At 38.4% G+C, this 21,329-nt stretch overlaps 4 protein-coding genes across 4 annotated transcripts; 1 reads left to right on the top strand and 3 right to left on the bottom strand.

Annotated features, from left to right (window-relative positions):
- The first annotated feature begins 499 nt into the window (after positions 1-499).
- Positions 500-2,641, top strand: LOC115743925 (probable prefoldin subunit 4). Its single transcript, XM_030678937.2, has 3 exons — positions 500-625; positions 710-820; positions 2,142-2,641. Exons 1-3 carry the CDS (start codon positions 617-619, stop codon positions 2,400-2,402), a joined length of 381 nt encoding a protein of 126 aa, XP_030534797.1. The 5' UTR covers positions 500-616; the 3' UTR covers positions 2,403-2,641.
- Positions 2,642-3,175: 534 nt separating this feature from the next.
- On the bottom strand, positions 3,176-4,713 carry LOC115743920 (PRA1 family protein F2-like). The gene has a single exon (XM_030678930.2). The coding sequence runs from the start codon at positions 4,645-4,647 to the stop codon at positions 4,051-4,053; it is 597 nt and encodes a 198-aa protein (XP_030534790.1). The 5' UTR covers positions 4,648-4,713; the 3' UTR covers positions 3,176-4,050.
- A 7,620-nt stretch (positions 4,714-12,333) lies between these two features.
- LOC115743860 (heat shock protein sti1 homolog) lies at positions 12,334-14,316 on the bottom strand. The gene is made up of 6 exons (XM_048280376.1): positions 14,259-14,316; positions 14,178-14,226; positions 13,526-13,681; positions 13,195-13,365; positions 13,028-13,107; positions 12,334-12,404 (listed from the first exon to the last, which is right to left on the bottom strand). The coding sequence occupies exons 2-6, from the start codon at positions 14,202-14,204 to the stop codon at positions 12,368-12,370; spliced, it is 471 nt and encodes a 156-aa protein (XP_048136333.1). The 5' UTR covers positions 14,205-14,226; positions 14,259-14,316; the 3' UTR covers positions 12,334-12,367.
- Positions 14,317-19,399: 5,083 nt separating this feature from the next.
- On the bottom strand, positions 19,400-20,489 carry LOC125314892 (putative ankyrin repeat protein RF_0381). The gene is made up of 5 exons (XM_048278178.1): positions 20,459-20,489; positions 20,287-20,349; positions 19,981-20,082; positions 19,705-19,836; positions 19,400-19,512 (listed from the first exon to the last, which is right to left on the bottom strand). The coding sequence occupies exons 1-5, from the start codon at positions 20,487-20,489 to the stop codon at positions 19,400-19,402; spliced, it is 441 nt and encodes a 146-aa protein (XP_048134135.1).
- Positions 20,490-21,329: the final 840 nt, after the last annotated feature.

Here is a 21,329-nt window from a genome sequence, read left to right as displayed (position 1 = left end):
TTTACCATAAAAAAATTTTGTGACATAAAAAACTTAAAATTTGTACCTATGTGATACATTTACCCTCTTCTGTCAAGGTTCCGTAAATGGTTTTTCAGCTAAAAAAATGCCGTTTATTTCACTTGAGCCACATAGGTGCCATGTCAAGATTGTTTGCTTTTACGGCGTCCATATAAACAGACTTTTAATAACGTTTATTAATGGAACCTTGACAGAGGATAAATATATCATGTAGGTATAAATTTGAATTTATTTTGTACAACCAAAGAAAAAATAGAGCAGATGTGTTACAGCATGTGTAATTTGAGATTCTTTTTTTGATGTTTTTTGTCCTAAAAAGTAAAGGACGCGAAATTTTGACTTCTTTTGAAATGGGACGGTGCAAATTACCAAATTTTGAGACTAAAGAGTGCGACGTTGATTTAGAAATCGAACATACATAATGTGCTATATAACCGTATAATTTAATGTATTGGTGTATTAGTATAATAAGATATTTAATAAAAAAATAAAAAAGAAAAGGGGCCTCTTTCAAAGCACGAAAGGAAATGAATCCTCCGGTGAGCCCTAAACGCCTTGAGAAGCCCCTGTTTTCTGCTGCGATTGCCAATCAATCATGCAACAGGTAAGATTGCCCCCGGAAATCGATCGATTTCGAAAACCCTAATTCCCCATTTCTAACGATGCTCGAAACTTTTGTTTCATGGAGGGCGGGGGATCGGAGACGGAGGTCACTTGGGAGGATCAGCAGAACATCAACAAGTTCTCCAAGCTCAACAATCGGTTCCACGAGCTGGAGGATGAGATCCGAATCGCCAAGGTATCCCGTTTTTCCGCTGTCGATGAAGCTAGGTCTTCAGTGGATTACTTGGGTTTGTTGCATCTGATGAAAGGGGCGTGTGTAAAAGAAGGGGATGTGCGAAGGAGTAATTTCTGTGGGTTCTGGCTCGTTTCCCTTCCGGGGGATGATTTACAACTGAAAACTGGCGGTAGTTGTTGATCAGCAGGGGGTTAATCTTAAGTAGAGATTGATAGCAGCTGGTAAGGTTACTGGGTTGGATTCGATGCTCAGCTTAAGTCTGTGTCCTTTTGTTTCTTGATGTGCTTTTTGTCAGCTTCAGCTTCTTCAGATAGTGATATTGTTCCAGTCTAAAGTAAAATCCAGCATAAAATATTGCTATATTGCTGAAGACAGAGTTTGAAAAGCAGCTTTCTTGAAGTAAATAGTGTGAGATATCCGTATTGGGATTTTGGACAGGATTAAACCTGTTACTAATGGGATTAGATAATTCATCGGAGAGCATTTTTTTTCACAAACATTTTGTTAGTATGTCGAAAATGCTTGATCAAGAAACCATTTTGATGATTTCTATGTGAGTTCTGCTCAACCTCTACCTGTTTACAGCAATGTGCAATAAGAAGTGGTTTTTGGATAGACCCTTAGGAAATGGAGTTGGTGAATCTTTATGTCTGGAAACTCCAAAATTGTTGGCTTCAAATTCTCAAGCTCCTTCATCCTTATCGACGTTGGTAGAAGGTCAACTGAGTGAGCATATTTGGCCTTTGACCCTTTCATGCACTGGGATTAGTGAAACGACTTTGCTGTTTGGAATGACTTTGCATTTAATTGGGCAAATAAATTAACTAGCAAATCCCATAGATGGATGGATATCTTATCAGTTGGTATATATACACAGTCAATGGCACTACTGGATGAATGGGAGGCTCTGATTTGAAGTTTTTGAACTTAAAAAATACAAACAGATCCTAGACATAGTTTAGAACGTGGGCTATTTCCATGCCGGTAAAAATCATGCTACAGTCATGGTAGCATATCGATCTATCTTCTATGAGCAGCCAACATATATTTCTGTGCTGGTACATTCTGGTGACCTTGTGGGCGCTTAAGTTTGTGACCCCGCACAAGTACTCAACTATCTTGCTCTTTGGTATATACTTAGCTTCTTTAGAACACCCATTTTGTGGAAAGGTCTTACCAGTGTTCTTCTATCTTTCTGTGAGCTGATTTAGATCTAAGATTGTACTGAAAGGATTGAAGAAGTTAAAACTCGTTCTTCTCACCCTGTATCCATCTAGCCAAAATCACTTGCTTATCTCCTCTCAATTCTCAACCTTTTCAGGAAACAAACGACAATCTTGAGGATGCGAGCAATGAGTTGATTCTTACTGATGAGGAGGTTGTGCGCTTCCAGATAGGGGAGGTTTTCGCTCACGTGCCAAAGGACGAAGTAGAGAGCCGAATCGAAGAGATGAAAGAAGTAACTACGAAAAACTTGGAGAAGTTGGAAGATGAGAAAGATTCTGTGCTTGCGCAGATGGCCGAGTTGAAGAAAGTTCTGTATGGAAAGTTCGGGGACTCCATCAATTTGGAAGAGGATTAACATAGCTCTTGCTGCTGGTTTTACTTTGGTTTCTGTTCATTGAATCATATCTCATTTTGCTTTACCGGCTTCAGGAAATTTGGAATGCCTGCTGTAAGATCAATGCAATAGCCTGGTTTGCTCTGCCAACTGCCCTTATGAGTGACTGTTATCATGTTCTTGAACTCTTTGTTGCCATCAGTTTTGGTCTCCTTCTTGGTTACGATCACTTGAATATGACATTCTACCTTCAGTCTCAAGCTGCGTTATTACACTGTTTGCTCTACTTCTGGGGTTTCCTCTTTCTCGCTTATGTTATTCCCTAATTCTTTTTTCCAAACACATCTCCAACACTGAGGTAGAATCGCAATTTGTGGAATGGGAGTACTAAACTCGATGCTAAGTTAAATTGGCATCGTAGTTCTTGAACGATGTATAAGGTGTGAAGTACGAGAGGGTTCGGTCATGACTCTTGAACGTGCAAATGAGAGAAGGGTCATTGTATGATTTGTTTGGGATTTTTTATCCTTTCATAGTTCTAGTGTATTAATTGCTGGTCAAGTTTTCTTTTTTCAATTGAAGCATCTCGATAGTGCAAAATTTTCAAGATCGTACTAGCTGGAACACGTTCAACAACCGCCTTCGGGCACCACACACTTTTCGCAGGTAGAAGGCAGAAAAGAATTCTCAATGGTGAAAGGATGAAGGGACACGCAGAAGGCTCTTCAAAGTTAAAAGACATCCGACAGAAGGATATGCAAGCATTGTCTTCTAACATTTCAAGACCATCATAATTAAACCATGACAGAGTATAGAAACATCTATTCGAAGGCGTAAATTTCCATATGTTCAGGTAATGAGAGGAATGGGAATTAGTATCTACAGTACATTAGGTGAAAAGCAAAAGAACGATTGACCAAAGAAAAGGATTTAAGGACGTAACTGAATTCATAGCCTAACCCTCTCCAGATGTGCAATCTGTCCATCATATTGAGCTGAAGTTCCGCAATGGAGGCTGGTTCTGAAACGGTGGCCAAGAGCTGTTATATATGGGCATTAGCTGATGCCATGAACTGCCAAGTATGGTCGCCAACGTAGGTATTGCTCCCAGTTTGCAAGATCTTCAGCGGCAGGCAAGAAGAATGTCCAACAGAGAGAGAGACAGAGAAAGATGCACTACTATCTCAGCATAATCAAAACGATTAGCAGCCATGGTTAAACTGAATGATCCGACCAAGGTCATCTACTCTCACCGGCCGGTGTTGCGCGGGGCAAATTATCCCAAAATTGTTGTCAATACCAAAACAAAGAGTCGTTTCCCAGGATGAACCGTACCCGTCTGAAGCAATCCAACGAATCTAAACAAGAGTTTCCCAATTACATTCTTCCAGCAATTAAGTCTGCCCTCTATCTTCTCTTCTCAAAGAATGAGCATCCCATAAAGCTCCATCTACGAAACAGCATCAGATCCAAAGATCACCTATGCCCACTTCAAAATTCAAGCCCCTCAAATAAAAAAATGGTCAAGAAACCTCGTAACCTATCAGAAAAAAGGAGCAAGAACACACCAACAAAAACAAGAACACCTCCAAGTTCCAACACCAAAATAAGACTACTTTAATTAGCCTTCAAATTCCGAAATTTCACCATCTGAATTGCATGGAAACTTTCACATCCGATTATAAGAAGTGGGTCTCAAGGGTTGGTTGCCAACAACTGAGAAGAGCCCGCCCTCTTCTTCATCCACATACAAATCCTCCGAATTCCTGAACCCAGCATGCAATCCAATCACAAACACGCCAATCGCCAACGAGATCAACACATTCAACCCCACACCAGTCACAACCAACGCAATTGCGGTCACCAAGCTCAGCCCCGCGAGCACGACCCTGTCGTCCAAGCTGCGGCCGAAGACCACCAGGGGTCGGTCGACGGAGAAGTAGAGGCCGTACCAAGCGAAGAGGGCGACGGTGAAGACGATCAGTGAAATCGGGTGCCACAGGAGGCCAAGGAAGAGGGCGAAGAGCGCCACGATCGCGTAGTTCAGGCGGAAGTGGCCGAGGTTCTTGGCGACCCGGGAGGCGGCGTCGGTGAGGCTGTAGGGGAGGGAGAAGGAGGAGACGTCGAGGAATTCCCGCCAGGGGCGGCGGGCCGGGAAGGGGGTGGTGGGCCGCGACGTGTAGAAGAGCGCGGCGGCCGGTCTTGCGACGGCGGGGGCAGCGGCGGCGGTCGTGGTGCCGTAGTTGGGAACCGCCGGCGGCTTCATCGTGATTGGCACGGATAGACAGAAGGGAAAGCCCAGCTGACAGATCTAAAGAGAGGGAAACATGGGGAGGAGAGTTGTTCTTTTTTGCCTTTTTTTTTTCTTTTAACTTTTTTGAGATTTTCAATAAAAAATAATCGTAAATATTTTCTTAATATATGTGTATCTCCGACGCAAGAACGTGAAGGCTATTAACTTCTTTGCTTGCAATTGGAGCAAGAGCAACCTCACCAATGTGGACTGTGGGAAAGCAATCTGTTCACATTGCTAATGTCCTGTAATTGTCAATTTCTTCCACGAGTTTCCTGCTAATTTTTCCATGAGAATTTCAGAGACCGTCGACGTGGAATGGAACCTAATCGAGCGATAAGTCCTCGAATACAACATCGGAAAAAGGATTTGCAACAGATGTGATCTTCCAGAACGAGTTTATCGCGACCCGATGCTGTCGACATCTAAAACCCAGGAGCCCTTTCCCGCGAAGTTGGCTAGTTCCAAAGCTTCTGAAAGAGGGCAGACCCATGGAACGATAGCAAGAGTAAAAAGTGCTACAGGCAAGCGTAGCCTGCATAGGTACACAAGATATGCGGAACCATGGAAAGAGTATATGATGCTTACGGTCTCGTGCCGACTAAGTCCTGTGAGTTCCTGATTCCATCTTACAGGCTCCGCTGCGATTTTACTCTAAAACGCGATTTTCAGAGCCTTGGTTATGTAACTACGTTGATATCCTAGCAAAATCTGAGCAGTCTTAGGTAACATGCATGTAACAACTAGGTCCTGATTCTGTCATAGTCTACTACATCATGATGGGGCCATGTAGTTTGAAAGAATTTGCGGACGCAGGACTCATCCCATGCAATTTGCCATTTTAGTCGACATGATCGATGGATCATCAGGAGAAGAAGCATTGTTGATCGTCAATTCTAATTGAAGCAAACCATTTTTTCTTTTTTGGTCCAAAGCAAGTCCGAAAGCCATATCAATCCACGACACTCGAAGAGCTGGCCAACCATCCCCGACAAATCAAATGAGCAAAGAGAACATCAATGCCAAACCTCAGAAATCTTTGACAAATTTGGCTATACTCAAATCTTTTGATGAAAGGGAAACCTAGCAGAACTTCTGATGAAAGGGAAACACAGCAGAACCATAATCACGAGCACCGTCCTCACTCAGGCATCAACCTCTTCAGTCCTTACTATGTTCAAAATCTAACTGATCTGATCCTTACTGGCGGAACTTCCTTGCTGCTTCAAATGCTTCCCTGTGAAGATAAGAAAGAATAAATAGGCCCAACTTTAAATTGCATGCATGACATGATTCAATTAGTCTCTAGAAGTTGAGTGCTCAACAGTTAATTATAAAAGCATAAGTCGTTAGATGCTGTGGTGTTCCAATATTTCCATTTGCTAACATAGCCATTGAATTGAGACAAAAGATTCTATGTGCTCTGACGGAAGAGCGAGCAGCAGAATTTAGCATTTGCTTAACAAATCTTTCGACCAAAGACTAGCTATGACTTTGCCCTTGGAAAATGATACCTATGCTTAATGAGCATGAAATCTTCTCAATCGACGAGCATAACACTACAGAATCGCAATCAACTTTGACCACTGTTCAATGCTTTCGCCATTTTACCAAAAGCAGCTGGTTAGCTTAATTCCCATTCCCCATTCTGCATCATTAATCAGGCACATTTGATATGTACATTCCTTCTTCTCTCCTGTTCTGTAGCCGCTCCTTATTGCACATAATCTAGCGCCGACAGTATTGGGCATATAGATTCCATGGGACCACCGTCGACATCATGCCGTTATTCTAATTAAATTCGCAACTAGGACAGAGCAGAAGGTTACTCCAAGGTTGGAGAAATTGATTCAGCCTAACCTGAAAGCGTGTACAAGCTCCTCATTTTCAGGCTCAAGCTTCACACCCTCGTAGAAAGAAATGGCAGCTTCCTCAAACCTCTGCCAGAAATTTCACTCCCACGTATAGTAAAAAAATGTGCAAACACTGTTAATAGACTAAAAGGATAATAATTAGCGAAAGCGTACCTGTAGTAAATGCAGAGCTGCACCCTCCCTATACCAAGCTTTTGACCAATCTGGTCTAAGTGCTATACAGTCCCTTGCATCAATTAGAGCATGATCTGCTTCCCCCAAGTGAATAAAGCAGAGACTTCTTTGGGAAAGCAAAGTTGGGTCATTTGGGTCAAAGCTGCTTGCCTGTAATTTCCGAACCAGACGAGTAGTTCAATATAGTCGGTTTCTTTAAGTCAGGTGTTATTGGCGAGATTTTCCATCTTCATTGGCAAAGAAAGGCAAAAGAAAAGTTAATCATGAAAAATGTCTAGAATAACTGATGACAGAAGAATTTACTTCTAAATAGGCGTATAAAGCTGCAACATAGCGATTTCTTTTAAGCGCAGCATCTCCTCTTAATTTGGCTTTTGCAGCATAGCGTTTAGCTTCTCCACTTTCCTGAGAAAAGTCATACTTCTCCTTCCTTGTTTCCTCTGTTTCCCCAACGTCTTCCTGTAAATTTAACTTTTGAGCTCGAACACAATACAAGACGCACAAATATTCCAATTTTATATCAAATAAAAATAAAAGAGAATTACACCAAGAATAATTGCCACGGGAATACTCCCTTCAGCCAAGTTCATGTCTTTATTGCATTCATAAGATTTACATACAAAAAGAGGCCTTTCACCATCTCGTAATAAGAGTCATTGCAATGTAGTTTTCCTTCACAAGTCCCCTGCCGTATCTCAACGAAAATTACCCTCAATCGACAACCATTGCTCTCAAGATTTGAGACCCCAGACACAGAAAACCTCTGCCTTCATCCCATCGGGCAATCTTATCATGAAAGCTCTTAGGCACTAGGCAATAACATCACAATCAGAAAAACCGTCTGAATCATCGAGCAAAATAAAGACTAGAAAATCCACCTAAATTTGGTAATGTTCTACCACATTCGCATGGAGCAAGAGGAGGCAGGAAAAAGCCATAACACGGCAGGGACATCAATACCTGCATACCGAGTAGTCCAGAAATCGTCATCGGGCTGTGAGGGAAGAGAGGAGAAGTGGCGAGCGGCGTCCAGAGCCGGCAGGCGAGCGAGGGAAAGACAGACGGAAAGAGAGAGAGGAGACTCAAGGTCCGCAAAACCAGGCTTCCACTCTTATACACAAATCTCAAAAGCTAACTGAACTTGATTTTTCTAGTATAAGTTGATTTTCTTGAGAAGATCTACTTCCGAAGATGGCTCCAAATGACTTCTCCAACAGAAAAAAAAGAAAATGCTTTGGAAGTAGAAAAATAAAATTATGCTACCAAACGAATTTCTGCTATAGAAGTACTTTTAGAGCAAAAATTTTACTCCAAGAAGTGTTGTCATGGGTGCCCAGCAAAAGACAAAATCAAAATGCCAAAAGAAGAAATCAAACTGGAGAAGACACCTGCCAAAAATTAAAATAAAAAATAGATAAGCACCAAATTGTCTCACACAACCTGTTTTAGTAGTGAAATGAAATGACCCATAAAAAGTTGTTCCTTTGTTAAATTGGTCGCGTTTCAAAAAAAATTATCAAAATAGTCTTAAAACTAATGTTCTTTTGCTAATTAGGTTATACAACTTTCGATTGTACCAATTGAATTCTAAACTTTTTCACGTTTTTGACAATTTACTCCATCCGGGCAATTCGGCTGGAAATAGCTGAAGTAGATGATGATTGCCCTAACTAGCACGACCAACCCTAACATAGATAATTTTTTATAATACTTTTATTTGTTTATTTTATATTTCCTTTTTTGTTTTTTTTTCTCCTCTTCTCTTTTTCATCTTTATATTTTTTTCCAAAAAGAAAAAAAAATGTCCACGCCAACTAAGTAAGCATCAATGTCGGTGATTTCTGGCCAATATTGACCGAATGAACTCAATTGCCAAAATGTGAAAATGTTTAGGAATTGATTGGCACAATTAAAAAGTTTACAATTGAATTAACAAAAGTGCAATGAATTTCTAACTTTTTTTTGACAATATTCCCGTGTGGTTGAAGATGACAGATTGGGGATGGAAATGAAATTTGATAAATGATGAAATATTATCAGATTGAGACTCCAATTTTTATGCCCTTTATAAGCCGGAATATTTAGCCGGCCATGAAAGTGTAGCCCTTATTGAAACAGTTATAGCCACTTCATGACCTTTTTGAAAAAAAAAAAAAAAGCACCGCGGGCCTTTATTGGGATCACTCATATTTAGTATGTGTAATTCATTCAAATTCAGGGGGTTTTTATTTTGGCTTATCGTGGCTTCGAAGTCACTTTGTCAAAAACGACATTTAAATCTTCGCTACTTAAAAAAGTACTTAACTTGTTCGAAATTTGAGAAGACTTCAAATGATTGTATTTCTATCATTAAATTGGATAAACAACATTTCTGAAGTAAAAATCTGTTTGGTAATGCAACTTCTGGAGTAAAAATCTTTTGGTTACGCATCTTTATTTTTCTACTTTTGGAGCATTTTTTTACTTCGAAAATAATTTTAGATCCACTTGAAGAAATAAAAAAAATTACTTCCATCCTAAAGTAGAAAAATCAACTTTTCTTAGAAGTAGAACTAGAAAAATCAGTTTCTAATCGAAAGTTGATTTTTAGAGCAAAAGTGTTGCCGTGTGCGCAAAAGCAAAATGCAAAATTAAAATGCTAAAAGGACAAATCAGAGTAGATAACATACCTTTCGCCGAAAGTTAAAAGAAAAAATAGATAAATACCAAATTGTCTCGCACAACCTGTTTTAGTAATGAAACGAAATGATGTGTACAAAGACTGTTAGGTTGTTGAATTGTTCAGGTCCTTGGGAAAAAAAATACCTTAAAACTAATATACTTTTACCAATTCAGCTATGAAACCTTTTAGTTGTACTAGTTGAGTACTAAATATTTTTATATTTTGCCGATTAAGTGTATCCAATCAATTTTGATTGGAAATTATTAATATGGATGCGGACTGTTGTATGTTGCATGGTTGCGGTGCCGACGTGCATAATTTTTAATTATAAGGGACATTTTGAGTTCTTGGTGGGACTTATGCGACAACCCAACCCTTTGCAATAATGGGATTATGTCTCCGATGATTTGGCAGGAGGAAAGAGGCAAGGTTTTGACAGATCCGTTAAAGAAGGATCAGGCTTGGATACTAGTCTGAAGCTTGTCAAAAAGCTTTTGATTGCTCCGGAAGCGCGAGCCCTTGACATCACTCTTTCATTTATTTTTTATGTTCCTTTTTTTTTCCTTCTCTTTGCCCTCTACTTTGTTTTTGTTTTGGCCAATGAGCATTGTCGGCCCCTTGCCCGACCTCGGCCACGGGTGAGGTTAGCCTCGCCGGCCACACTAAAAATGAAAAAAAAAAAAGGTAAAAAAAGAAAAGAAAAGGAATACAAAAATTACTAGAAAAATAATTCAAAAATTATTTACATCGACATGGCCGGCATCCACGTCGGTCTTCGGCCAAAATTTGCTAGCTACACCCAACTGGCTGAGTGGGAAAAGGTTTAAGAATTGATTGGCACAATTAAAAAATTTACAACCGAATTGACAAAAGTGCAATAGGTTTATAAAATTTATGATAATTTTTTCACGTTGTTGAAGATAACATATTGAGAATGGAAAAATTGAATTGGACAAATAATGAAATATCATCATATGGAAACTCCAATTTCCTTGTTGGGTTGTGTATTGAAATATGAAAGAACATAGAAGTGTATGTATGGAAGTGGATGAGCATTTCTGTAAATCTTCAGTATTAAATCCAAGATAAATGGTACTTTTGATCATTAAAAAGAGGTAAACAGGCATAACTAGATGTGTCAAACGGGTGGATCGGGTGGGGTTTGAGTTGGGTCGAATATGGTCCGACCCATATTGATCCATTAAACCCATTTTGACCCATTTTTACATAGTACAAATTTAATTACCCTTATCCGACCCGGCCCATTACCGACCTATACCCAACCCTTTTTCTTAAACATTTCTATATTTAACTAAATAATATAATACTTGTTCTAATAATTTGATAAAAAAAATAATATTGCTAAACACTTTTATGAAATACAAATTTAGTAAATTTTTAATTTTTTAAAGATATTTTAATTTTTTCTTTTATTTATTTATTTATTTTCTCCTTTTCCCTCCGCCCTCCTTCGTCTGCAACTCGTCCCTTGACACCTAGCTTGTTGTACTTCCAGTTCAAATAGAAGCTCTTCAAAGATGGCTAGTAGCAGAACTCAAGCCTGTGCTTAGTGGCTAGTGCCCGTGTCCCTCACGCCGAGTCATCCGCTTCCCAGCTCTTGACCCGCCTCACCATCTCATTGTTCATCCATCGGAGCACGCAGATCTTCATGCAGCCCTGCGAAAGGAGGAGCCGCGACAAGTGCCCGAGGTTACCACTTGTAGTAGCGTACAATTTAGTACAGATTAGAGGCTGGAGTGCTGCGATGGCGGATCGACCGCCATCTTCTGGTGGTTTGATAATGCAGAGTGTTGATCGACCATGAGGCCGCCGCCTTCGGCTCTAGAAGCGAAGATCTTCATCTCGGGATCCTCGATGGGGAGGTCGAGGTTAATCGTGCGGACGATGGGGCGAATGTGGGCACGGTGGAAAGAGTGGCGTTAGGGTTTTGCTACGGTAGATATGGTCATGACGAGCGAGCAGACTGAGAAGAGAGAGGGACGATCGTGAGAGATGAAAGAGAGAGAGATGAAGAGACTCACCTGTTTTGTTGGGCTAAATGGGTCAAATATGGGTCAGAAGCAAACCCATATTTGACCTGTTTTTTAGGTTTTCATTTTCTTCTTAATCCACTTTGGCCCATTTTATAAAAATACGAGTTACCCATATAGCGTTGGGCCTCTTAAAACTGGGTTACAAAATGGGTACATGACCCATTTTGCCGGCTCTAGGCATAACCTGTCTGTAATTCTTCAGGATTAAATTGAGTCTTCCATGGAACTTGAATGTTAGAAAGAAAGGGATGCTGATTCCATTATGCGCTACTATAATTGGAGTATAATTCGTAGAATAGCACAAAGCACTAAGGAGGCATGACTACGGGATACGAATAAGCAAGAATGCATATCAGTTGAGACTGACTGAAACTTGAGTAAAGCAATATAGTGTCAACTAACCCATGCAAATTTTTAACTACGTTGATACCCTAGCAAAATCTGAACAGTCTTAGGTAACATGCATGTAACAACTAGGTCCTGATTCTGTCATAGTCTACATCATGATGGGGCCATGTAGTTCGAAAGAATTTGCGGACGCAGGACTCGTCCTATGCAATTTGCCATTTTAGTCGACATGATCTACGGATCATCAGGAGAAGAAGCATTGTTGATCTTCAATTCTAGTTGAAGCAAACCATTTTTTTTTTTGTGTCCAACGCAAGGCCAAAAGCCATATCGTTCCACGACACGATTCGAAGAGCTGGCCAACCATCCCCGACAAATCAAATGTTCAAAGAGAATATCAATGCCAAACCTCAGAAATCTTTGACAAATTTGGGTATACTCAAATCTTCTGATGAAAGGGAAACACAGCAGAACTTCTGATGAAAGGGAAACACAGCAGAACCATAATCACGAGCACCTTCCTCACTCAGGCATCAACCTCTTCAGTCCTTATTACGTTCAAAATCTAACTGATCTGATCCTTACTGGCGGAACTTCCTTGCAGCTTCAAATGCTTCCCTGTGAAGATGAGAAAGAATAAATAGGCCCAACTTTAAATTGCATGCATGACATGATTCATTTAGTCTCTAGAAGTTGAGTGCTCAACAGTTTATTATAGAAGCATAAGTCGTTAGATGCTGTGGTGTTCCAATGTTTCCACTTGCTAACATAGCCATTGAATTGAGACAAAAGATTCTATGTGCTCTGACGGAAGAGCGAGCAGCAGAATTTAGCATTTGCTTAACAAATCTTTCGACCAAAGACTAGCTATGACTTTGCCCTTGGAAAATGATACCTATGCATAATGAGCATGAAATCTTCTCAATCGACGAGCATAACACTACAGAATCGCAATCAACTTTGACCACTGTTCAATGCTTTCGCCATTTTACCAAAAGCAGCTGGTTAGCTTAATTCCTATTCCCCATTCTGCATCATTAATCAGGCACATTTGATATGTACATTCCTTCTTCTCTCCTGTTCTGTAGCCTCTCCTTATTGCACATAATCTAGCACCGACAGTATTGGGCATATAGATTCCATGGGACCACCGTCGACATCATGCCGTTATTCTAATTAAATTCGCAACTAGGACAGAGCAGAAGGTTACTCCAAGGTTGGAGAAATTGATTCAGCCTAACCTGAAAGCGTGTACAAGCTCCTCATTTTCAGGCTCAAGCTTCACACCCTCGTAGAAAGAAATGGCAGCTTCCTCAAACCTCTGCCAGAAATTTCACCGCCATGTATAGTAAAAAAATGTGCAAACACTGTTAATAGACTAAAAGGATAATAATTAGCGAAAGCGTACCTGCAGTAAATGCAGAGCTGCACCCTCCCTATACCAAGCTTTTGACCAATCTGGTCTAAGTGCTATACAGTCCCTTGCATCAATTAGAGCATGTTTTGCTTCCCCCAACTGAATAAAGCAGAGACTTCTTTTGGAAAGCAAAGTTGGGTCATTTGGGTCAAAGCCCCTTGCCTGTAATTTCCGAACCAGACGAGTAGTTCAATATAGTTGGTTTCTTTAAGTCAGGTGTTATTGGAGAGGTTTTCCATGACAAGGCCTGATATCTTCATTGGCAAAGAGAAGTTAATCATGAAAAATGTCCAGAACAACTGATGATGATAGAAGAATTTACTTGTGTATAGGCGGATAAAGCTGCAGCATAGCGTGCTCTTTTAAGCGCAGCATCTCCTCTTAATTTGGCTTTTTCAGCTTTCCATTTAGCTTCTCCACTTTCCTGAGAAAAGTTATCCTTCTCCTTCCTTGTTTCCTCTGCTTCCCCAACGTCTTCCTGTAAATTTAACTTTTGAGCTCGAACACAATACATGACGCACAAATATTCCAATTTTATATCAAATAAAAGAGAATTACACCAAGAATAATTGCCACGGGAAGACTCCCTTCAGCCAAGTTCATGTCCTTATTGCAGTCATAAGATTTACATACAAAAAGAGGCTTTTCACCATCTCGTAATAAGGGTCACTGCAATGTAGTTTTCCTTCACAAGACCGGCTGCTGTATCTCATCGAAAATTACCCACAATCGACAACCATTGCTCACAAGATTTGAGACCCCAGATATAGAAAACCTCTGCCTTCATCCCATCAGGCAATCTTATCATGAAAGCTCTTAGGCACTAGGCAATAACATCACAATCAGAAAAACTGTCTGAATCATCTAGCAAAATAAAGATTAGAAAATCCATCTAAATTTGGTAATGTTCTACCACATTCACATGGAGCAAGAGGAGGCAGGAAAAAGCCATAACACGTCAGGGACATCAATACCTGCATACCGAATAGTCCAGAAATCATCGGGCTGCGAGGGAAGAGAGGCAAAGTGGCGAGCCGCGTCGAGAGCTGGCAGGCGGGAGCGAGTGAAGGACAGACGGAAAGAGAGAGAGAGAGAGAGAGGAGACTCAAGGTCCGCAAAACCAGGCTTCCACTCTTATACGCAAATCTCAAAAGCTAACTGAACTTGATTTTTCTAGTGTACTTTTTTAAAAGAAGTTGATTTTCTTGAGAAGATGGGTTTTTTTTCTAATTTAATTTAAAAAAAATATTTACGAAATTATTTTTTTTAAAAAAATATTTACAAGTTTAGGCCTCATTCAGTAGTTGGGTTGCTGAGCGGGCTAGCCTATTTTTTCTTTTTTTAATTTCATTTTTTAAGTGTTTTAATTATTTATACTTATAATATTTAGTTTATTTTGAATTTTTTTAACATGTTTATATTTATTTTATTTATAATTTATTTCTTGTGAAGCTTATCTTTATAACATAATTAGTAATAATTAATATAAAAAATTATTAAGATCTATAATTAATAAATAATGTTGTAATTATGTAATTAAATGAAAAATAATGATGATTGCATAGGGCAAATGTCCTTTATATAGATAAGACCCCTCAAGAAATTAAATACGAATCAAATCTAATCCTAATAAAATAAGAATCAAATCTAAATCAACAGAATTCAAATCAAATATCGCAATCGGGTATATCGCAAAGTTGCCCAAAATAGAAAACCGCTCGAAAACCTATCTAAACGATTCCGAAACGCGAAGATCCATCATATGTCACGGCAAAGCCGTGTTTATTGATTAGAAGGCCGTTTTGCTTCAATCGACCAAATTTGAGCACAATCCGAGGTCGTCGGCCCTAAATCAATGAAATTTACCCGATTTTTGGCGATCACGTTTTTTCAAAAAATCACACGTCGGTTGTTTTACATCGATAAGCTGATAAAATTTGTCATTGATGAAATGTAGAGAAAAGGATAAAAGAAAGGTTTTTTTTCCAATTTAATTTAAAAAAAAAAATACAAAATGACATACGGATCCTCGTTCTCCTTAATTTCATATATCTTACCAATTTTATTTTATGAATATTTTTAATTAATTACAAAATTAAAACATTATTTATTAATTATAGATCTTAATAATTTTTTATATTAATTATTACTAATTATGTTATAAAGATAAGCTTCACAAGAAAAAAATTATAAATAAAATAAATATAAAATGTTAAAAAAATTCAAAACAAACTAAATATTATAAGTATAAATAATTAAAATACTTAAAAAAAATTTATAAAAAAAAAAAAGGCCAGCCCGCTTGACAATTGGGCTGCCGAGCAAGTGGGGCCGGGCGCAGCACCAGCTGCTCGGCAACCCAACCGCCAAGTGAGGCCCAAACTTTTAAATATTTTTTTTAAAATTAAATTGGAAAAAAACCCCGAGAAGAAGAAAAAATGCTTTGAAAGTAGAAAAATAAAATTATGCTACCAAACGAATTTCTACAATAAAAACACTTCTAGAGTAAAAATTCTACTCCAAAAAGTGTTGTCATGCGTGCTCAGCAAAAGACAAAATCAAAATGGAAAAAGAAGAAATCAAACTGGAGAAGACACCTGTGGCCAAAAATTAAAATAAAAAATAGATAAGCACCAAATTGTCTCACCCAACCTGTTTTAGTAGTGAAATGAAATGACTCATAAAAAGTTGTTAGCTTGTTGAATTGGTCACGTTTCAAAAAAAATTATCAAAACAGTCTTAAAACTAATGTTCTTTTGCTAATTAGGTAATACAACTTTTGATTGTACCAATTGAATTCTAAATTTTTTCATGTTTTTGACAATTTACTCCATCGGGGCAATTTTGGCTGGAAATAGCTGAAGTAGATGATGATTCCCCTAACTAGCACGATCGGCCCTAACATGGATAATTTTTTATGATACTTTTATTTGTTTATTTTATATTTCCTTTTTTGTTTTTTCTTCTCTTCTCTTCTCTTTTTCATCTTTACGTTTTTTTCCAAAAAGAAAAAAAAATGTCCACATCAACTAAGTAAGCATCTACATTAGTGATTTCCGGCCAATATTGACCGAATGAACTCAATTGCCAAAGCATAAAAATGTTTAGGAATTGATTGGCACAATTAAAAAGTTTATAATTGAATTGACAAAAGTGCAATAAATTTCTAACTTTTTTTTTACAATATTCCCCACGTGGTTGAAGATGATAGATTGGGGATGGAAATGAAATTGCATAAATAATGAAATATCATCAGATGGAGACTCCAATTTCTATTCCCTTCATCAGCCGGAATATTTAGCCGGCCAGCAAAGTGTAGCCCTTATTGAAATAGTCATAGCCACTTTATGACCTTATTTGGAAAAAAAAAAAAAAAAGCACTGCGGGCCTTTATTTGGATCACTCATATTTAGTACGTGTAATTCATTCAAATTCAGGCGGTTTTGATTTTGGCTTATCTTGGCTTACAAGTCACTTTGTTAAAAACGACATTTAAATCTTCACTACTTAAAAAAGAATTTAACTTGTTCGAAATTTGAGAAGACTTCAAATGATTGTATTTCTATCATTAAATTGGATGAACAACATTTCTGAAATAAAAATATGTTTGGTAACGCAACTTCTGGAGCAAAAATGTTTTGATTATGCATCTTTATTTTTCTACTTTCGGAGCAGTTTTTTACTTCGAAAATAATTTTAGATCCACTTGAAGAAATAAAAAAAAAATTTACTTTTATCCTGAAGTAGAAAAATCAACTTTTCTCCTAAGTAGAAGTAGAAAAATCACTTTCCAACCGAAAGTTGATTTTTAGAGTAAAAGTGTTGTCGTGTGCGCAAAAGCAAAATGCAAAATTAAAATGCTAAAAGGACAAATGAGAGTAGATAACATACCTTTAGCCGAAAGTTAAAAGAAAAAATAGATAAATACCAAATTGTCTCGCACAACCTATTTTAGTAATGAAATGAGATGATGTGTACAAAGATTAATACACTTTTACCAATTCAGCTATAAACTATTTTAGTTGTACCAGTTGAGTACCAAATATTTTTATATTTTGCCGATTAATTGTATCCAATCAATTTTGATTGGAAATTATTGATATGGATGCGGATTGTTGTATGTTGCATGGTTGCGGTGTTGACATGCACAATTTTTAATTATAAGGGACAGTTTGAGTTCTTGGTGGGACTTATGCGACAACCCAACCCTTTGCAATAGTGGGATTATATGTCTCCGATGATTCGGCAGGAGGAAAGAGGCAAGGTTTTGACAGATTCGTTAAAGAAGGATCGGGCTTGGATACTAGTCTGAAGCTTGTCAAAAAACTTTTGACTGCTCCGGAAGCGCGAACCCTGGACATCACCCTATCATTTAATTTTTATGTTCCTTTTTTTCTCCTTCTCTTTGCCCTCTACTTTGTTTTTGTTTTGGCCAATGAGCATTGTCAGCCCCTTGCCCGACCTCGGCCGTGGGTGAGGTTAGCCTCGCCAGCCACGATAAAAATGAAAAAAATGGGAAAAAGGTCAAAAAAGAAAAGAAAAGGAATACAAAAATTACTAGAAAAATAATTAAAAAATTATTCACATCAACACGGCTGGCATCCACGTCGGTCTTCGGCCAAAATTTGCCAGCTACACCCAATTGGCTGAGCGTGAAAAGGTTTAAGAATTGATTGGCACAATTAAAAAATTTACAACTGAATTGACAAAAGTGCAATAAGTTTATAAAATTTCGGATAATTTTTTCGCGTTGTTGAAGATAACATATTGAGGATGGAAAAATTGAATTGGACAAATAATGAAATATCATCATATGGAAACTCCAATTTCCTTGTTGGGTTGTGTATTGAAATATGAAAGAACATAGAAGTGTATGTATGGAAGTGGATGAGCATTTCTGTAAATCTTCAGGATTAAATCCAGTATAAATGGTACTTTTGATCATTAAAAAGAGGTAAACAGGCATAACCCGTCTGTAATTCTTCAGGATTAAATTGAGTCTTCCATGGAACTTGAATGTTAGAAAGAAAGGGATGCTGATTCCATTATGCGCTACTATAATTGGAGTATAATTCGTAGAATAGCACATAGCATTAAGGAGGCATGACTACGGGATACGAATAAGCAAGAATGCATATCAGTTGAGACCGACTGAAACTTGAGTAAAGCAATATAGTGTCAACTAACCCCTGCAAATTTTTAAAAGATACGATGGGTAAGATGAAGAATGAGACAGAAGGCAGCTTGGAGTGCAAGAAAAACTAAAGTGATCTAACAACAACTGTATATTCAGGATGATATTTACCTGAATCAACAGCTTTGTGCATTCAAGCGAACTGATAGTGACAACTGCTCCACCGCATCCCAAAACCCGTTTTCTGTCACTGCTAAGGAATAACCTCAGCACGACACCGATGTAAATGGAGAAGAGACATGTAATAGCGATTTGACGATGTGATAGGCAAACAAAGAAATGATTCTCAAACGTTCCATCATTGGTTTCTCTCTTTTGTTGCCAAAAATATATGCAAGCTGTTCCTTGCCATCTCGAATCGAAGTGACATCATGGCAATCATAATGCAATATCTCAACTTTCAATCCACCCATCCTCTTCGTCGTCAATGAATCCAAAGGTGAAGATGTGTCCGCAATGATAATATGCTTGTCAATTAGACTTTTACTTGGAATAGAGTACGCTCTAAGTTGATTCAACAAGTCTCAGATTTTTCCCTATCAAATTAAGGAGAATCCACCGTAATCTGTACGGAATTTGACAAAGGAAAATACAACTGCTCAATGAGAAACCACTAAAATCACTACTGACTAAGCATAAATTCAATGGTATTGCATGTAACATGCTTGTGCATATAACGGAGAGCTAATTTAGATAGTTTTAACACATGCAGGAAAATTAGAACAGAAAAGCTAACTCAGTGCATTGCCTGGTGCCACATGCTAATTACTATAGCATCTCACAGAACAGCTAAATTCCTACAACCAGGCAACCATTTCCACCTTTCTCTTTCTTCCTCTCTCTATCGCTCTGTCCTTAATTACAGAAGAATATATTTCTTGCCTTTTGTTCAGGAAGACAAGTGCACATGCAGAAGGCTCACAAAAGTCCGCGGCGAAAGAGAAAATTTAAGAGATTAGGTATTTCTCAAGCTTGGGTTAGCATTATGATCTAACAGAAATTTTACAGCATCTTGCTGACACAGTCAGCAGAAAACATTAAAGGGCTGCCAGAAGAGCTTTGACAATCAATGTCGACCCCTTTAGAAAGTAGAAAGTTCATCAATTCGACGTTCCCTGCAAAGAAATAATCACAGATAAGCATGTCCATCTTCAGTTGGCCATGACAAGACGCATTGTGCACGTCCTTGTGATTTTGCATGCATGCATGCATGCATGAAGAATCATAATTGTTAGCAATATCTGGGAAAGCAATTGTGGCAATAGGTAAACGCAGATGCTTACCAAAGTTTAGGAAAATTGACCTACCTGACCCAGCAGAGTAATGCACTACTGTCAGACCACCATCATCAGTTATAGCAGGATCGGCACCTCGATCTATTAGATACCTTGCTGTTTCATTATGCACTGATCTAGCAACATGATGAAGAGCAGTATCACCTGAAAAAGAAACCAAGTTTTCGCACAATTATAATCGATAGTGAATTCCAGGGAGAAAAATTTCGCAAAACCAGGCATCTTCTCTTATACACAAATATTGAAAAACTAACAGAGCAAAATAGATACAGCTAAAGTCAAGCATACCATCAACATCTTTTGGGTCCACATCAAGCTTCAACTCCTCTAACAAGTACTTGCAAACTTCCATATTGGCCTCTGCAGCGGCAAAATAAAGCGCCCCACATCCTTATCGTCCTTAGCATCCGCAATAGTTCTTGCCATCCCCCTCCCATCATCGAGTTGCAAAGCCAACTCTATTTCCCTACATCATTTGCCGGATGCAGCACATTATGTAGAAATCCCAAAGCAAAGAAACCAAAGGTCGGACCAAAAGGGCTGAAAGAACAGAGAAAGAAAGAAGAAGAAGAAAAAGAAGAAGTCAAGATGTACCCTTGAGTAAGCCAAGATTTCCTGCACGAACTGCACTTAGAAAGGCCAGGACTTCCGGGGACACTGCAAAATTTGGTTCGAAAACAATGTTAGGAACACTTCATCATCATCAAACCCAGGACTTCTCTGTTTCCTGTTCAAACTGTGATGATACAGAGAGAGAGAGAGAGACCTGTGAGGGGAGTAGACGAAGAAGACGCCATGGTCGAGCTTTCACAGAGTTCAAAGAGAATGAAGTATGATTGAATCTTGGAGGGGCATCGCCTTTTAATGGTTTCTTTCGGCCAAACCCGGCGCAAAATTTCAGTGCGGAGAGCGGGCCGGGCTAACGCTGAGTGATATCAGTTAACAGTTAGATATTGTTGACTTTGTTTATTCATTACTAAATGAATCCCAGGGTGAAAAATTACATTGACTTTGTTTCTTTTTTTCAATTGAAAAAAAAAATACGTACAATTGAGTTCTTTTTAGGGAACAATACCAGAAACTGCGCGCACGTGACATCTACAAATTGCACTTCCCACAGTAAGTTTATGACTTGATAAAGATTTAAGACTTAAGCGAATCAAATTGTTTGACCATTGAAAGCATAAATGTATTTCTCACAAAATTTGCTAGGGGAAATTCTCAAACAAGAGCTTGAGGTGAAACTTATTTAAAATAAAGGCCTAAAGTGGCCTTGTCAATCTCAAAAAATGGTCTACCTTACCAGCTGGTCAAAGACATTTTCGCCATTCAATTTTTTACTTTTTTTCCAAAATCTTTCCAAAAAAAAAGACAAACTCAAAAAAGGAAAAAAGAAGGCTAAAAATTTATACAAAATAAAAACACACACACACAAAATAAAATAAAATAAGGGATGCCCCTCCACCTATTGTGACGCCCTGGAAATTCGACTTCCATTTAGTAGTAGAATTCGGTTATAGAAAGACTGTGAATTCCAGTTCATTGCTCCGAATTGAATTTCTAAGGATTTAGTGACGGAAATTGGAAAATTCCCGATTTGTCGATCGAATTAGTTTAGGGTTCGATAATTTGGTCGT

This window comes from Rhodamnia argentea, chromosome 1 (assembly GCF_020921035.1).
Source record: "Rhodamnia argentea isolate NSW1041297 chromosome 1, ASM2092103v1, whole genome shotgun sequence".
NCBI lineage: Eukaryota > Viridiplantae > Streptophyta > Magnoliopsida > Myrtales > Myrtaceae > Rhodamnia > Rhodamnia argentea.
This window is presented reverse-complemented; position numbering and strand designations above follow the sequence as displayed.

What these genes read in the sequence shown, in the direction of transcription:
- LOC115743925 (XM_030678937.2), top strand. An exon ending in ATGAGATCCGAATCGCCAAG is followed by an intron (nt 821 to 2,141) that starts GTATCCCGTTTT and finishes CAACCTTTTCAG; the next exon opens with GAAACAAACGACAATCTTGA.
- LOC115743920 (XM_030678930.2), bottom strand. Translation starts at nt 4,647, where the DNA reads ATGAAGCCGCCGGCGGTTCCCAACTACGGCACCACGACCGCCGCCGCT.
- LOC115743860 (XM_048280376.1), bottom strand. Translation starts at nt 14,204, where the DNA reads ATGATTTCTGGACTATTCGGTATGCAG. An exon ending in CTGGACTATTCGGTATGCAG is followed by an intron (nt 13,682 to 14,177) that starts GTATTGATGTCC and finishes TTAAATTTACAG; the next exon opens with GAAGACGTTGGGGAAGCAGA. An exon ending in CTTTATCCGCCTATACACAA is followed by an intron (nt 13,366 to 13,525) that starts GTAAATTCTTCT and finishes CGGAAATTACAG; the next exon opens with GCAAGGGGCTTTGACCCAAA.
- LOC125314892 (XM_048278178.1), bottom strand. Translation starts at nt 20,489, where the DNA reads ATGGCGTCTTCTTCGTCTACTCCCCTCACAG. An exon ending in AAATCTTGGCTTACTCAAGG is followed by an intron (nt 20,083 to 20,286) that starts GTACATCTTGAC and finishes AAGGACGATAAG; the next exon opens with GATGTGGGGCGCTTTATTTT. An exon ending in GCATTACTCTGCTGGGTCAG is followed by an intron (nt 19,513 to 19,704) that starts GTAGGTCAATTT and finishes ATTTCTTTGCAG; the next exon opens with GGAACGTCGAATTGATGAAC.